Source organism: Pleuronectes platessa, chromosome 17 (genome assembly GCF_947347685.1).
Source record: "Pleuronectes platessa chromosome 17, fPlePla1.1, whole genome shotgun sequence".
NCBI classification, from domain to species: domain Eukaryota; kingdom Metazoa; phylum Chordata; class Actinopteri; order Pleuronectiformes; family Pleuronectidae; genus Pleuronectes; species Pleuronectes platessa.
In genome coordinates, this window is record NC_070642.1 from 18,250,276 (window position 1) to 18,268,302 (window position 18,027).

Genomic DNA, 18,027 nt, shown 5'->3' on the forward strand with positions numbered 1-18,027 from the left:
TGAGCAGCTATCAGGGGAATTAACCTCAGGCAGGCATAGATGTCACACATTGCATCTATTCCTTCGTTTGCCTTTGGAAAATGAATAAAAAATGTAATATAGAGTCGTGGCCAAATTACACATTACAGTGATTTGTAGAGTGAATGAACGAATACAACACAGCAGCAAACAGACATTTAAATAAGTTGAAATGTTTATTTTTGTGTTGCTTTTTATTTCATGACCTTAAAAGTTAATAAGTACTGACGTCAGGGAAGCCAAACATTTTCTGCCACACTGACACAAATTAACGTAGCTATAATTTGATATTTTTTTCATGCCTGATTGCTGAAGAGGTTGTATTTCTTTTTTTTGCACTTAAAAAAAACAATAAATGTGTAATTATATTTCATAACGTTTGCACACAGAACAGTTTCCAGTATTACAATGTGGCGAATCGTCCCTTTTTTAGTGGTAATCAGATTCAACAATTACCTACGGGACATTAATGACAGTAATGATCCTCCACAACAGGTCACTGGGACATATAAATTGAATGCAACCATTACTAATGTCATTCATTAGACCCGTGCTTTTACTAATATGACGTGTTGCCATAGGTCTTTCATTATAGGCTGTTACACAACCACATTAGAGCTGTAATCTAAGCACTGTAGTGTCCTAGATGCCTTTAACTTTGCAGAGGTAGGTAATTGCAGGACGATTGTGAGGGGCACTATTGTCACAGTTTTTGAAACAGAAGTTCTCTCCTGGCTTATCTGGTTGTTGTAAGTGAATTCATCAGGGTGCTAAAAAAATCATTACATGACTATTTAGAGAAACGTGTATTCGAGCCGCTGCACATTTAGAGAATACTTGTTCTTTCCTTAGCATTGAAAAGAGACAAACAATATTTTTTCACACTGTAAAACCATTGGAAATATGAGAGAGCTGCCATGTTATCAGTAAGTGAAGGACCCACATACTGTAACTTGCTTTCATCATGCATGCTGGGAGTGATTGTTTTTATTGCCGGCAATTTAAAAAAATGACTGGGTGACATAAGTTATACCACTTGTTTGGGCATACAAACAGCTTGAAACAGCTTGAAACTGTCTGAATAGAGTGTAATCAGGATCTTGACTTTATAGTCCCCTCTAATTGAATAAGTGCAGAGCGCAGCTGGCAGAAAACAATGCCCTACATCTCATGCAGCTGGTATCTACTGGTATCTCCAGGAACTGCTTGATAACATGTTCCAGTGCTGTTAAAGAAAAACAGTAATGGGTCAAAGGTTTCAGGCTCAATCCGGAGTTTCAGCTCAGACAAGTCTATACAAGTCTTGTTTTCATTTTCATCTGGACCGCGTTGAAGGAATTAATAACTTGCTGCCATCTTCAGACAACAGATGCTCGTGGGAATAGTTCAGCACAAACAACAAGGGCATCAGCTGAATATACCAGAGATCCAGTTGGTTTAAACTATTAGTATCAAGCTCATTTTGAGTTTCTTGTTTAAATTACAATTTAATCATTTCATTTATCTGGAATACATTGTTTTTGTAAGTACCATAGACTCAGGAACTGTCCAGTTATATAGTATGCAGGGCTAAATCTATTAATACAAATTCCTGTCTATTTTTTGTTGAACATGTTCACTCTGGGGAAAAATGAATTCATCAGCAGAATAATAGTTTTTAAGGCAGATGTTCTTGTGACCCCCCCTGGTTGCTGGATGACATTACACTTGTTTGTCCATAGGCTTCTTCATGTAGCTGACATTCACTGAGAGCAACTGTGCAAATGTAGATTCAGGCTAAGTGGTCGTACATTTTCTCAAATGATCCCTTTGTCCACAATTATACCCTTTAAAATGTATTTTTAATTGACATCAGTGAATAAAGAGTAAATAAGACAAATAAGGAGTAACTGTGGCAAGATATTCAGTAACTGAATACAGCATGTACATTAATATCACCCCATAGAGCATAGATGCTGAAAAAAATAAAAGCTGGAACTCAAGACTGAAGTTTTATTGTATATATTTTAAAATATAATGGAGTTTCATTACTTCTAAGATGCTGTGAAGTGTGTACAATCTCTCTCCTTTACTCATATATGAATCAATGATATATAAATATCTTGCCCGGGTTATAACATACAGTTGTGCACCCACCTAATTTTAGTTTTATTGTTCTGTTATTTGCATGGTTTTTATTCTGACCTGGTAAAATGGTTTAACCTGAAGTAACTGTGCATTCAGAAATCTAGAATTGGTTCCAGAGACACATACATTAGTGTCCTTGGGGGGGGAAATGAAAGACAGCTGTGCATGACTTTTGAGTTCATAGATTTTATTTTACACAATCATCAAAATAAACCTAGAACGATTTGACATGCAAGACATAACAGGTTATTATGTGCTGCTGTCACGTGTAATACCATTAGTGTACGATCATTCTATTTTCAATCAAAACGGAACAAGACATTATTTCTAGAGTTGTATTTGCTTTTTAAATAAAGTAGAATAAGTGTTCAACACGTCCACCTGTTCGTTTAGATAATCTGGAGTAGCATTTCAAACATTTAGCCAGATTGGAATCAAAGATTAATCGAAAGCCTTGAACCCTTAACTTTTACGTACATCCTGTACTGAGCAGGAGCATCCTGAAGATAATCAGTAACAGTGGATTTAAACTGATTCACTGCAGATATTGAAATATCCAGAAAGTTATCAACCATGCTTTTTATAGACTCAGTGTTCACAGATGTGGTCGCGTACTCAGTGATAGTTTTCATTAACGTCACGTATTTCTCATAGAGAGCATTAATGTAGACAGCAATGGAATCAAGGCTGTCCGACGTTAGGCTATTGTCAACAAAGTCCTGAGCTTTGACAACAACATCTTTCAGGGTGTCTCCCAGTTTTTCCAGGACAATGTCGATATTCTGTGGGTGCTTCAAAAGATCCAGAATAGGATTAGACATCATCTTCATTCTGTCCCTCATCTGCTCAAGTATTTTGGCTCCGGCCATGACATCCCGAAGGGGCATAGTGACCTGGATTTTACTGACCATGCCAATCATGACATCAGAAGCGTATTCTGCATTAACAGCAACACGGTGCATCGTCCTCTCTAGCATAGAAGTAATTTTGTCATTCAGGTTGTTGAGCACTTCGATGACAGTGGTTACCCTGTCCGAACCAGGTAGTTGGACCCGGGTCTCTCTCAAGAACCTGATGGTTGCGTCCAAGAACATCTGCATGGTCTTCTGGTACTGAGCAACAGTGTTCCTAAAGAGAATAGACACCTGGCTCATATGTGGGGCGTGGTTTGCAATGTTGTGGGCTTCCTCAGTGTAGAAAATAATATTATTCTTCAACTGAGCAGCATGACTGAACAGCTGGTATTTCTCAGCAAAGTTAGACAAACAAGAAGTGATGGCGGGAAGTTTTTCCTGCAAAACCCTGAGCATAATGCTTGGGGCATCCATGTTGAGGGACAGCTTGAGATTCATTTTTTCAGCATCCTTGATTGAAGCTCTGATGGTGAGAAGTTCAACATCCTTCCCAGGTTCAGACTGTTTAACACAAGAAAACAAAAACAGATGTAAAATCAACGTGTATTTGTCTGAACGCAAATAGATAAAAGCAACATCAGATCCTTACGGCATAGCGACCATAAAACCTGGCGTTCATCTGGGATGGGACTCTGCCATGGAAAACAAGACCCAAGAGGCCTGTAGATGGAATAGAAATTGTGGCACTGGATCCATCTTTGAGAAGAGCCAAGCGCAAGTTCACATCAGTGAAGGCAGCGCTGGTAATGTCCACATCCAGTATGAAATGGGAGTCACTATAGAGACAAACAGGAATGTGTCACTTCTCTCTCTCATCATATTTGCGTTGAGCTAGAGGAAGTAGATAAATTACAAAGAAATGTATATACACAAAATGCTTGTTTAAACAATTACCTCATTGTCTGGGAAAAAACATTTTGAAGGTTCACTGTCAGGTCGGTATGGGTGAAAAGACACTTTCCATTCAGACTTAGGCCAGCATTTTCAAAGGTAATGGTAATGGTAGCTGTTGAAGAACAATTATTTAAATTAAACCTTATAACAATAAATTCTGTAAAGGAAAAAATACCTAAATGTAATTCATTCAATGAAAAATAACTTACAATCCAGGTCGTATTCCAAGAAGACAATCACAGAGGTGGCAGAGGACTTAAAGGTGACTTTGAAGACTGGAGCATTGCCCTCGACTTCTGCTGCCAGGTTTGTGCGGTACAATGGGCTGATGAACTTGGTGTTGGTAGAGATCTTCTGCTTGTCAGCTGTTACTTCAGCAACAGTTTTCTCAAAGATGGTCAGCTCACCCAGACTGCTGGGCTGAGAGATATCGATCTCAATATCGGCAATCAAGGAAGACCCTGGCGCAAAGTCAATGGTTGCCTGGGCAATGTGCTTCCCATTGGTGTTGAAACTGAACAGGTCTGCCTCATTGTTGCTAGTATACTTCAGCACTGCATACACTCGGCTCAGGGAGGCTTCAACGGCAAGATTTTCATTTACATCCATTCCAAAGAGTTTGTCTGTGCCATAGTTAAGTTTGGCATCAGTGATAATCTTGGAGGTGGAGCGAAGGCCATCATCATTCAGGTACAGATTGAACTCATTATCAAGGATTCCCACAAGTAAAACATCCTCGTGCACTGTTCCATCCATGTTTGCTCTGGTGGATGACTCCATGGAAATATACTCAAAAGCTCCTTCCAGCTTCAGACTGTGGTCAACCTCTGCCTTTCCAACTGCCTTGATCATGGGGATGTTGAAATCAGCCTTCACCCTCAAGGTGGAGACAGCATTTGCTTTGGTTTTGGTGTCTGCAACCAGATTTTGGTTTGCCTCCAGATTGAGAATGGGCAGGGAAATCTTTGCAATAGTAGCCACAGAGACTCCAGTTTCAAAAGTCTCCGTACTCACAGTGATGGCGCTGTCATGAGTGCCTTCAATGTGACGATGTTCAAGGGACAGGGAGTTGGCCAACTTGAGTCCTTGCTTGGTGGTCAGACTGGTGGTGCCATCGAGTTTGGCTTTTAGAACCTCAAACTCAGAGACTGTGGTAGCTCCCAGACGGAAGACAAAGTCATCTTCAGCATACAATCCAGAATTGACATTCAGATTGATAATGTCAGACTTGAAGGACAGCTGTGTGATCAAGTTACCCACTGAGGGAATGTAGATTAGACCCATCATATCGACCAAGGGGTCTACTTGGCTTTTTTGGTAAACAATCTTGCCATTGAAATCAATTTTCTGCTCAGTGGTAGTTAGAATGTTTTTCAGTCCAGTTTGTTCATACAAGTCAAGGTCGCTAATCGCTGGGGTATGGAAGTCAACAAATGGAATATCCATCTCAGGAATACTGATGGGCCTAGTCAGAAAAGCAACGTCTGCTTCCCCTTCTACAGAAGTAAGAATGGCTAACTCCCTCTCATTGTTCTCCATAGAGAAGTTCCAGAACAATTTGTGCTGATTAAGACGGGCCAGAGCCACAGTGTTCATATGCTGTTTGTCAGGCCTGAAGGTTGCTGAGTAATCATTCTGCAGATCGATCTTGGCAGTAAGAGCATCATTTAAATTGAGCTGCGTGTTTCCGTTATTCTGAAAGATAAACACAACCTCCCTGGTACCAACAACAAAATCAATCACATTGTTGAAAGATCCACTGACAAAACCAGTCACATCTGTAGTCTGTGTAACCTTCAGTTCAAGCTTCATGTCATGAATATTGGCATTTACTGATCCAACCAAAATGCTGTTTTTTATCGTGGACCCTTCTACTTCAGAACGAAAATCAGACTTGAAATAGCTGAACATGAGAAAGTCAACATTCATGGTCTGTTTCATCTTCAGAAGGAATGTATCTGTGTCACTACTTAAGGTGAGCACGAGCGTACTTGGATTGATTGTAACTTGCAGATCACTCTTATGAGTGTTGCCGTGAGAGTTCAAGGTGGTAGTACCCTGGTTTCCAACAGTTATTGTCACTGATGTACCTTCCTGACGGACTTCACATTTCTGTGTAACAGATGTCTCACTCGTGAGGTCGATGATAGGGAGGCTGAGAACATGTTTATAGGATGTGTCAGTACTGGCTGATAAACCACCCTTGGTGGCTAAGTAAGCTTCGTTTAAAAGCTCAGCATTGTAATGTGCTGTGGTGGCCTTTACTGTGGTTTTGGCTGACGCCTGGGCTGAGAAGTCAGAAAATGTTACAGATGCATGATGGTCCACTGCAAGAAAAGCATGAGTAAATTTAAGGGTCTCAGCAGCAATCAGCTGATGGTCCTTGGGAGCAACAATGCGGGCAGTTGAATCCAGGTTGAAGTTAAGGATTTCAAAACTTAGTGATGTACCTTGGGAAGTCACAAAGCCTGTAAGCTGAGGAGTCTCATTTATGTCAAGAGACGTTTGAACCTCAGCAGCATTTCTAATGGAGTAGATGGGGGTATTCACTTTTATCTCATAACTCAGTTTACCAAAGCCTGGAATTGTGATGTCACTGGGAATTAATGGCAGCTTACTTTTCGGGAATTGGAGAGTTTTGATAAGTTTGTCTGCCGGCAAAACAGGCAGAATAGGAAAGGAGAACTCGGGTAAAGTGATCACAGGGAGTGAATATTCAGGAATGCTAGGAAGGTAGTTCATATTCAGGTCTCCAATTAAAGCATCAACATCAAACATTGTCATCTCAAAGTTCAGAATGAAATCGATCAAGGCAATGAGCCTCTGTTTTATGTCATTCATTGAGATGGTTGTCGCTTGTATGGTATGCAACCCCAAGATTGTGAACTCTGGGATGTTCAGCTCTGTTGGGATTTCAAACTGGTGAAGATCACTCATGGTGAATGTCTTGGAAGGCATGACAAGATCAGTGAGAGGAATTCTGAAGGATTCTATGTTTAGCTGGGCTTTCTTCAGTTCTGTAATGAGGCCATCAATGATTTGCAAAAGCTCACTGACAATCTTTTGGTCAGGTGCCAGCTTCTTAAAGATCTCAACCATATTGGTGAACATCTCAGTGGCAAAGATTAGGAGGTCAGTATAGCACTTACTTGCCAACTGCAGATAAGAAGCAATTTCAGCATTGAAATCCAGGTTAGAAATTTTCTGTTTTATAACTTCTGCAAATACCTTCAGATTATCAAGAACAACCTGGTCAATGACATCTTGAGCAGCTTTCACACTTTCTGAAATATTGATTTCTCTCAGCTGTTCCACGGAGCCTCTAAGAGACGATAAGACAAAATTGGCTAAATCGATAGTTGCCTCAAGCTTCTGGGGGATTTCAAGAGACCTGAGCAGATCATTCACATGAGATGTGTACTTGGCAATAATTTGATTGACATAATCCACAAAGTCATTATAATTGAATGACTTCAGGTTCTCCTCAATAATAAGGAGGTAGTCTTTTAACTGGATAATTATATCCTGAATCTCAGATGATTTTAAATAGTTGATAGAATCCTCAAAGTTTTGCATAAATTTGGAAGGTATATCTGCATCCTTAACCATCTTGAATACAGCTCTGATGGATTCCTCAATTTTGGTCTGCTCGATGAGCTCCATAGCTTGTTCCAAGGCAACTTGAACCTTTTTGTCTAACTCGAACTTTAAAGTCAACTCTCTCATCTTGGCATATAAATTGTTGATCTTGCCTATGATATCAAAGTCCTGAATCGTTTGCCTTATATAATCTGTTATATCACTGAGAATCTCTGTGGGAAACTGACTAGTGAATTCCTCAATGTGAGCTCTGAAGTCCACATATTCATATGTAATGTAACCTTTCAATTCAGCAACAAAGTTCTGCAAGTCAAAGGTCTCAACCTTTTGCTTAATCTCTGACATGATTGTCTGTAGCTTAGCTTGGATTTCATACTTGGCATCAATGTCAAGCAGGAAGGCAATGCTGCTACCCTTCAGTTTTTCCAAGTCAAACTGCTGGACCATCTCTCTTACGGTGTCAATCACATACACAACCAGAGCCTTGATGTCATATTCCTCGTTAAAGGCATTCAGATGTTGCTGGATACTCTGAGCAAGTGTTTCAGGGAGGCTGCCACTAAGAAGTTCTTCCATCATACCAACAAAGTGTTTGATGTAAACAGTGAGATCAGCCAGACATTTTTCAAAGGTAACCTTCAGGTTACTTAAAGAAGCCTCCACATCATCCATGGAAATTGCATATTCTTGGCTAAGATCAGTGAAATACTGCTTAAGTTGGTTTACCTTGCCTTCAATATTCAATTGGGAAACAAAGTCACTTACATGGTGGGGAAGAGCCTCAAGTTTAGCCTTTATCTCCTCGTTGTTGATGCAGTCATGCAGTGTCTCAGCAACATACACGATGAAGCCTTTCATACTTTCCAAGAAGGCAGGGAGATTGTTAAAAAGAGGGATCTGAATGATGTGACTGTCTGTGTTCTTGTCGTACTTGAGGAAGCCAGAGACAGTGAATTCCTGGTTGTCTGTGGAATCTGTGTTGATGATGTTTGTGAGGATGGTGCCAGAGACCTCAATTCCAGTTCTCTCAGGGGTATTGTACACACTCATGTCTTGATTGAAGACATGCTCATTCATTTTAGATTTCATTCTAAAACTGGTCTTCTGCTCTTGGGGTGTCAGAACAGTGTCCATGTTGTTGTCAATTATAGTCTGGAGGGAAACATTGTTTCCTAGCTCCTGAGTTATTGATGCTCTGCAATCATGTGAACTAGCAAAAGCCAGAGGTTGAGCTTTCAGGAGGAACTTGCCATAGAGCTGAGCACTGTGCTTTCCATATACGTTGATGTCTCCATCAGCGTTAACGACAGCATCAAGGTTGAAATCAAAAGGAACAACGCTGCAGCGGATGGTGTGATCAAAGCGCATTGGCTGTGAGTTGAAACGGGCATCGTTGGAGAGCCTGGCAGCAAGACCAACAACTTCCAGCTCGGTGTTCTGGTTCATGTGGGTTCCAAAGAGTTTTCCAGTGGTGCTACACTTTGCATTTGCAGTTATATCAGCATACATCACCTGATAGATGTGCTTGATCTCTTCCTCACCATAGATGGCTTTCAGGCTTCCGGTCAGGTCCATCTTGTACAACTCTGCGTGCAGCTGAGCCTCATTAATGAAGTTGGCAGCCAGAAGTCTCAGGTTGTTATTAACATTTGCAGAAGCGGTGTAGGGTTTCATGTTGATGAGGATATCATGAGTGTAAGAGGCATACTCGCTTGCTGTGGCCTCAGCCTTTGAGGTGAAGTCTAGGCTAGAGAGAGTAATTACGAGAGTGTTTGCATTGTCAACCTTGACATCACTCATTGCAGCCTTGTTGTTAATAGATAAAGTAGCTCTGGAAGCATCAAGCTCAGCATTGAAGCTGTTTTCTAGGGACAGGGGGCTCTGCAGGGTGGTTGTTCCACTTGTGGTCAAACCGTCCTTGTTCATCTTCAGAACAGCCTTGTGAATCGCCTCATTCTCAAGAAGTTTCAAGGTGGCATCGCTGTTTACAACCAGACCATTGACATCAAGAGTGGCAGTCAGCAGAGAGTAAACACGGTTTTCAGTCTGGTCGGCATTTGTCTCCATTCTAATGACGACTTCACTTGCACCAGCTGAGGCTTCAGCCTGGTTGCGGATCTTCATGCCGAGAGCAAGGACAATGGCATCACCTTTCACTGACAGCTTGCTTTCTTTGAAGGAGAGCTCACCAACATGTGTCAAGAGGTTTTCAAAGGCATTGGTGTTAGACACAAGAGAGAATTCACCATTGGCAAGGGATGCTGCAATTGTGTTCTGAGCATTGATAACTGTGGAGTCAATCTGGACAGTAGAATCAACCTTTGCTTCTTGCCTGAATGGGAAGATGGTGAATGACTGGGTGGAGATGGTTTTGCCGTACATGGGTCCAGCCTTGAACATTGCATCAAACTTGCTATCAGCAGAGATTTCCTCAGTGTTGAATCCAGTCATGCCTGTGTGCTCTAGTGCAACATTGAGCCCAAATGGACTTGTGGCTTCAATCTTGCTGCTTGATTTCAAATTGATTTTGTCAGCGAAGGTTGCGTCTTCAGTTATGCTAACACTGGCTTCAATGAATTTATGGACCAAAGAGCTTTTCAATTGAGCGTTAATGGAATCAGTGGTCATCAACATTCCTGAGCCTAAATAAAAGACAAAAGAATAAATGATGCATAGTGTGATTCATTAGCTAATATGCAATTTAACAAATAGAAATATGCACAATAAAGTGTATCTTGGATGTAACAAATTGATAAATATTTACTCAGAATTACCTTCAATCTTTATTGACAGGACGTCAATTGGGGAAGTTCCTTTCACGTCAAACTTCGCTGAGTAGCTTGGTGTTTCCACCACATCTTTGCCAGCAGAAAATGAGGCCTCTGCATCATAAAGGTTGCTTTTCATCAGAGTTGAGACCTCAGCTTTGCCGAAAAGAGGAATAACCAGAGTAAGACTCTCAGGCACAACAAGGTCTGGGATTGGAATCTCCATGGAGACAATCTCAAGACCCAACTGGGGTAGAGATACACTTGGGGTTGTTAAGACCGTTGGGAAATGAAGCTCTTCTGTCGACTTTCCTCCGAGAGGGAGAGGGATGGCAATGGTGAAGTGCTCATTGTTGAAGTAGTACGAAGCCTTTGCCTCACTGTAAACAGGACAAAAGTTAAATAAATTAACGTTCTGAAAAGAATACATCTCGGATAGTTTAAGTATTTACCATGAAAGTTTCCACACTTACGTGTTCAGGAACAATGTGTCTGGCAGGGAGATCATAGGCATTTCAGGAACTCTGAAATTCTGAATGTAAGGGATGTCAGCACCATACTTTTCCATTTGGCTGTTTGCAGCCTAAAAAAGGGAAGAAACATAAGTTTTTCAGTTCTTCTTCACTTTTCTTTTTAACAAAGAAACTTTTCTTTAAGAAATCATTTCTGAATCGAGACTCATACCTCCCTAAATGTCTTTAAGATGTGACGGACTCTCATGTCTGTCAGTCCCACTTGTGCGTCAAGCAGCTGGTTGCCATACTTCTCAAACAAGTCAGCATTTTGCAAGACCGTGGTTTCAGTGCTTACATCAGATGTGAATGCAACTTCAATCTTGCTGGCATCTGCAACCGAACACATCAATTACATATCCATCATTTTGTACTGTTCCTTGTCTTATGTTGCATGTTTGATGTGATTCAGATTCAGATCAACCTGTCTCAGAAGTAACAATGGAATAAAACGTTATTGTAATAGAGATATAAAGATAAAAGGGTAAATTCAATTACCATATGTCAGTGCAATTTTCTGCTCAGCGGTGGCATCCATTACTTTGATTTCACTCTTAAGCTCCAGCTCCAATTCTTCACCACGCTTCATGTGAGCTGTGACAGTGGCATCAGCATTGAGTGAGGGGACAAGCAGCTGGACTTGCAGCATTGCTTCCTTCATTGCCTTCAGACTGAAATGTGTACCAGTTGGTTAGTGTCATTTCAATGACATGAGTAACATTAATGTTATTTGATGAGGATTAATGGCTGATTTCTTACTTGGCACGGCCAACCAGGGAGAGCTGAGGAATGTTCTTGTTTACAAAGTCCAGAGAGATTGAATGAGTTCCTTTGCCCTTGGTGTTTCCATCGACAACACCCAGCCTGAGTCCAGCCTCTACATCGTAGTCGGGGATCTGTAAGTCAGCTGTGACGACATTTCTCCTTCTGTTGTACTTCAGCATTGCTACGGCCTCAGTGGGCTCTGCACCTGTTGTTGGGGAACCAAGAGAGAATTTTTTTTAGCTTGTGGGCCATTTCAACCATGGAACGATTTGATCATATTGTCCACATGTACTACAACTTACCTTCAGCCCTCACAATGAGCTTCACAGAGTCAACTTTCTGCCAGGCCTCTTCTCCCTCCCTGAGGAGCTCATAGGCAACAATGGCTGTGTACTCAGTGACTTCGCCAGTAGGGTGGAGCTCCACAGCAAATCTATGATGGTTCATTTAATATTTTTCCGGTTAAACAAGTGAATAAAAGAGATTATTATTTGTCAGTGTTTCAGAAAATGTTGCTTACTTGCTGTCTCCAGTGAAGGGGAAGTAGGGGGTTGTCTCTTGAGAGGAAGCATCAATGTACTGCAGAGCGGTGCAGTATTTAATTCCAGCGAAGAAAGGAGTGCACTCACTCACATCAACCTTGTCCATCACTGTTGGGGGGATGGTCATCACCTCTGATCCAGTCACTGCCACCAGGGTGTTTCTGTGTGGGGAAGTTAAAAAGAATGTGAGCATAAGTTTGATGTTTATGTTTTTAGTCTGAAAAACATGTATTTGCTCACACTGAGCCCAACAGGATTAATCACAAAGTGTGGCTGTAGAGGGCGATGTTGCTCATTAAAAGTTACCCTGTGTAATTTACAATAACCGTTACTAAGTGTTGCTTTACAACCAAAAATAGACTGTGTAAAGTACATTGTCCTTCTAGCACTTGGTTGTTATGAAATCTCGATTTCTTCAAAGTTGGATTTACTTCAAAATGAGACACAATCTTGTTATATGATCATGGCCAAGAACGTCTACTACTGCTTACGTCATTTTGATGAGCTTTGTAGGATTCACTGGAGCGGGGATGGTCAGTTTGAGTCCCTCATGTCCCATGGAGATCTTGGCACTGAGTCCACTCTCGTGGAAAATGTTGGTGTGCATCTCTAATCCAGAGTCGACATATTCAGGGATGTGGGATCCAACCTGAGTTACAAACTCAATGCCAGCAGAGGGCATGAATGCAACTTCATTCTGTGTGGAAACAGGAGAAACATGAATTGTTGTGTTGATGCTTTGAAATTTAAAATATTTGAGTAAGATTTAAGCAGATTTAGGGATTTTTACCATGTCACGAGCAATGTGAAGTCCACCCTTGATACCAGGGGTGAAAGTACCAGACAGTGCAATCCTTAGAGGCACACCAGTTAAAGTGGGCAGGAAGAATTCATTGTCCATGAAGATGTAGTGGGCAAAGATTGTATTGTCAGTCTTGGTCATCAAAGCCTTCATTAGCTGAAGCAAATAAAAATACACAGGATATTTATATCACAAACTGTTTATAAAACATACAATTGTTTAAATGCTCTTTAAAATAAGAACACTCAAATTCTAACACTTCCTTACATCACCAGGGAACATCTTCATCATGCTGTCGATCATCATTGCAGAAGAGTAGGCCATCTCCTGAATTTCCTTGGTCTTCAGATATCCAAGCTCATTTCCCAGAAGTCTCATGTAAACCATGGCCTCAGGAGACTGAGCAGACTTCAGTTCTCCCACCATTTTGTTCAGGTTGCTTCCGATCTCCCTCATCAGGTTCAGAGAGGCCTGTGCATGTAGAAGTTCTTACTGTTTTCATTTCGGACATTTATAAAAATACAGTTTCATAACTACTTTTAAGATACCATTAACACATACAAAACAGATATCTCACTATACCTGTCTCTTCATTCTGTCCTTCTGTAGGTTTGGCAGCATGTTTAACAGATTCTCACTGACTCTCAATGGCATGTTGTCAGAGACAAAGTACATTATTTTCATGGCAGTGTCAGGAAAGAATCCATTATCTCCAAACAGGGCTTCAGCAGTTGGCTCAAAACCTTTGCTCTCCATTCCAATCTGTGAAGATTATAAATGAATTACACCTACTAACCCAACGAAACTCATCTTTATATGTCTCATGGCACAAAATGTTTACCTCCATCATGTCCATTTCATAGCCAAAGGCCTTGAGAGTCATCTCAAGCATGACTTCCTTGGGCAGATAGCTGGTACCCTCAAAGATCATGTTTCCCTCCACAGATCCCAACTTGTAGTTGCGAGAGAACTTGGTGGGGTCCATAGTGGCTCCAATCTCATTACCCTGCAGGGCATCACGGATCATCTGTCTCAGTCTGTTGGAAATCAAGAAACATATTTCTGTCAACCACTTTTTGGTGATTTTATTCAAGTTGAGACGACTATGTGTAGTTAATGGCAGCAATTAAAAACTTTTATAAACGTTTAACCCACTCTTTAGTCTCAGGCTCAGTTGTGGATAAGATGTTAGTGATGTGGGAGATGACAAAGCTCTTGACTTGTTGGTCTTGCTCAAGGGGCAGAGCATCCGCCAGCTGAGCCAGTTCACTTGGCTCCGGGTTCTTCATAAGTACCAGATATGCAGCCACACGCTTTTGCATGGGGCTGGTACCGTCCAGAACGACCTGCATGAGAATCTCTCTACCCTGTGACAAAAAGAAGTCAATAAAACCAGTATCAGTATGTACAAATAATAATTCTAATAAGCCCTCACACCAATTAATCAATTTGTCTTGCCTCCTCAGGGACGGGAATCAGCCTGAACGCTTGGATGGCAGCCTGCTGCACAGCCAGAGAAGCCTCAGGCTGGTTCACACACTGCATCACAGCCGCTCTCAGTGCAGGACTAGCAGCGGACATAGCTGGAGCCATATTTCCAATAACCTATAATCAAAGGACATGTGAACTTTTTGCTCATTGGTGTTGGTCATTTTAATTTTGATCAGTCTAGTATGTTACCCACTCTCAATAACATGAAAGTGGTCTCCTGGTCACCGGAGCAGTCGCCCAGCTGAGAAGCCATAAACTCAGCCACAGAGTAAATCTCAGGGATCAGATTTCCTTCAGCCTTGTAGAACCTGTTGAAGAGAGAATATGAAAGTATTTTATTTTTAAAGATGTTGGTTCTATTTTACATACCGGATTAAGTAAATAGTTGCTCGAATATTATTCAGCATGAAAGTGCGTTAACATCACTCACCTCTTGACGATATTGCTCAGGGCATACAGGATGGGCTTGCTGGTCTTGTGTTTGGCCATCTCGAGCATGTCATTGATCAGGAGGGCAGAGGGATTGGACACGAGTCCCAGAGCAAACACAGCAGCATCAACCTCGACTGCAGAGCTGTCGAAGGTCCTGAGGATCTGCATGATGCCACTGCTGCACTCAGGGGTTCCACACTGGGCCAGAACCTGGTAGGTCAGGACACGAGACACTTCAAGAGCCTCTGGAATGGCGGGACTCAGGGTCTCGGCCTTCATTCCACGGACCATGGTGACAAGCTTGTGGAAGAGATGGGCCCTCCTCTCACCCTCGGCCTCGGGCAGATTGGTCAGTTCTCTCAGGAGGTTCAGACCTGCATCTTTATCCTGGACAGCACTCTTGTCCTGGACAGCTTCCATGTGAAGACCCTTGACGATGCCACCTGTTATACAGAAGGAAACGGTTAGTATTAATTATTCACACATTTAGTATATTGAAATAAAAAAGAAGAAAGTGCAAAAAAATATGTTTACTGTGCTCGAAAACTCTGTCATTGTGAGGAGAAACCTGAACCAGAGTCAGTTCTTGCTTTCCAACGTTAGTAACTCCATATTCTCCCCTGTAGAGATGAAATGCATTGATTAAAGGATTGTAGATACCTCGGGTAATACTTATCAGGGCATGTACTTACATGAGTAGTTCAGAGTGATCCATAAAGATTGACTTACTTGTGTGAGAAGGGAATGAGGATGTGGTTCTCAGTGCAGGACCCAGAGGTCATGTGTTTCTTCTCACTGTCAAAGTTGTAATTACATGTCTGGGAGCTTCTGACCAACTGAGCAAGAGGGTAGTGCTGAAGACAGAAAAAGTATTGTCAGCAAAAAAAATTATCTTTTCAAAATCAAACCCTCTCATGTGTCGCTGAAGTATCTTACCATGCCAGAGATAAGTGCTAGAGGACTGGTGTGATCTCTCATCGGGACAAATTTGTCACAAGTGGACAGATCCCTAGTGAGGCTAATGCCAGTTGTGCTGTCCTCTGTAGAGGTGATGGAGGAATCTGTCTTGCACATGCCGTGGATAGTGGGCTAAAATGGGTGTGTACAGAGATGTTATATTATTTTCTGTTCTTAGGGTGTGAGAAGTTGTTTATTCTTTTTAATGTAGGTTTACATTTGAAGGGTACACTAGTAAGAGACATACCATTTTCTTGTTCTTGTCTTCTTCGACCAGAGGAACAGCCAGGGCAGAGATAATGCCTCTCTTGACATTCAGAATGGTTGTTGTCTCACCATCTTCAGGATACACTCTCACATCATATACACCCTCAACCACAAACTTCAGAGGATATCTAAGTGAAAGAAACTCAAGGTTTACTCTTGAAAGTTCAGCAAATGTTTTTTTCTGCATAATTGGTGTAACACTTAAAGGTCCAGTGTGTAAGATTTAGGTGAAAGGGGATCTATTGGCAGAAATTGAATATCAAATAATCCTTGTGATGTTTTCACCAGTGTGTTTAATCTAAATTATACAAATTGTTGTTTTCTTTATCCTAGAATGAGCCTTTATGTTTAAATACTTTATATTTATATCTGGAGCATGTCCTCTCCACCGAGGCCGCCATGTTTTTTTTTAAGGTAGTAAACTAAACACCTTTTGAGTTTTTATGACAACTTAAGTCTATCACAGGTTCTCTTTCGTGTTTGGAAGGGGAGGGTGAGGTGAGGGGTATTCAGCTCCAACATGAAACTTCACCACTAGATGTCACTAATCTCTACACACTGACCCTTTAAAGGAAAAATGTGTATGTAACATACCTCTCCATTTCAGTAGCAAAGTTGTGAGAGCTGGACGTGGGACTGAACACAGGGTTGCCCTCTGCATCCATGTCAACCACTTCACTCAAGCTACAACCAGTGGTGCGGACGATGAAACTACAAGTCTGAGGCACTTCGATTTCAACCTGTTTTAAAACATATAGTTCAGCTTTACCCTGTGTGATACAAGTTAAATGAAAATGTGTGTGAGAACATTAAATGTTTGTACCTTGCAAGTGGCCATAGGTCCATTCTTGAGATGTGATGCACCATTGATAGAATTCAAAGACTCAGCTTTGTACAGGTATTCATATATGTGGTAGGGTTTGTACCTCTGGTTCACTTTTAGAGAAGATATCGATTTAAATATTACAGTTCTATAAACTTACAATACAATTTACAGTACAAAGAGATTCTTGAAAATATTGGCACAATACAATTTCTAAAAACATTGAAATCAAACTGCCATTCACATTGCATGGTGGTTTTTAAATTAACATATCATATCAGCATATTGAACTTACACAGGCAGGATACATGCTCCTCTTGGGCAGCTGTAAAAAATTATCAAGATAATTAGATTAAAAAAAAGCAAAAGCAACATAATGGAAATAAAATAATAATACTTACAGCTTGAGGCTAGCGTGATAAGGAGAAAGGAAAGGCAGAGCTTGGAGTCCCACATGATGGGCTCGCTGCGTCTCTCTATTTTGAGAGACTGACGCCTCAACCTCTGCAAAGGCCTTTTATACCAATGGTGGTCTGTAGGAAGAGGAGGTTGAAATTACATACAGTACTGTACCAACTCCAAAGTCCAGTCTATATGTATGTGTGGAGGGCCAAAGGCAACTGGCTTCATAAAGCTTCCCCACGAATATGATTACCAGTTTCAGAAATTGTGTTTTTATATCGAAAGGTTTGAACCTATCTTCCTAGATTATTCAACTATAGTTGGAATTGAGCAGAAGTGCACACTCCCCTTCTGACTTTGTAAAGTATAATTGTAAGAACAATTGTAAGAACAATAATTGAAGGCTCTGTCTTATTAGGTCACAAAAATAGGTGTGGTTGTGAGTTTCTTTATTTTTTCTCTGTTATCCAAATGTTTTTGTTTTTCTCGATTTGAGGATTTTTATTTCATCACTGTAAAGTTTAAGAATATTGTAGCGTCTGTAAATTATTTCAATTTTGATTATACTTAAAATCTTTCTAATAAACAAACAAAAATTAATGATTTAAAACATTCCCAGCATTTAAATTTTTTTTTAATTTTACCATGAGGTCAAGAACCATACATTACATAACACTGTTGAAATGCTCCTTTAAAAGCACAACCAAGAAAGT

At 40.9% G+C, this 18,027-nt stretch overlaps 1 protein-coding gene across 1 annotated transcript; it reads right to left on the reverse strand.

The window, feature by feature from the left end:
• Positions 1–2,579: 2,579 nt before the first annotated feature.
• LOC128460662 (apolipoprotein B-100-like) lies at positions 2,580–17,368 on the reverse strand. Its single transcript, XM_053445905.1, has 27 exons — positions 17,314–17,368; positions 16,913–17,025; positions 16,684–16,829; positions 16,070–16,217; positions 15,802–15,954; positions 15,595–15,719; positions 15,400–15,485; positions 14,864–15,308; positions 14,627–14,741; positions 14,401–14,547; positions 14,098–14,309; positions 13,784–13,979; positions 13,525–13,704; positions 13,210–13,413; positions 12,931–13,098; positions 12,632–12,837; positions 12,119–12,301; positions 11,901–12,031; positions 11,593–11,803; positions 11,332–11,504; positions 11,006–11,166; positions 10,795–10,904; positions 10,328–10,701; positions 4,163–10,195; positions 3,954–4,065; positions 3,649–3,835; positions 2,580–3,560 (listed from the first exon to the last, which is right to left on the reverse strand). The coding sequence occupies exons 1-27, from the start codon at positions 17,366–17,368 to the stop codon at positions 2,580–2,582; spliced, it is 11,355 nt and encodes a 3,784-aa protein (XP_053301880.1).
• Positions 17,369–18,027: the final 659 nt, after the last annotated feature.

Excerpts from the sequence above, each read along its gene's own strand:
- LOC128460662 (XM_053445905.1), bottom strand. The coding sequence starts at position 17,368 with ATGTGGGACTCCAAGCTCTGCCTTTCCTTTCTCCTTATCACGCTAGCC. Across the intron at positions 15,720-15,801 it reads TAGCACTTATCTCTGGCATG|CACTACCCTCTTGCTCAGTT; the intron begins GTAAGATACTTC and ends TTCTGTCTTCAG. Across the intron at positions 15,486-15,594 it reads CTCATTCCCTTCTCACACAA|GGGAGAATATGGAGTTACTA; the intron begins GTAAGTCAATCT and ends TCATCTCTACAG.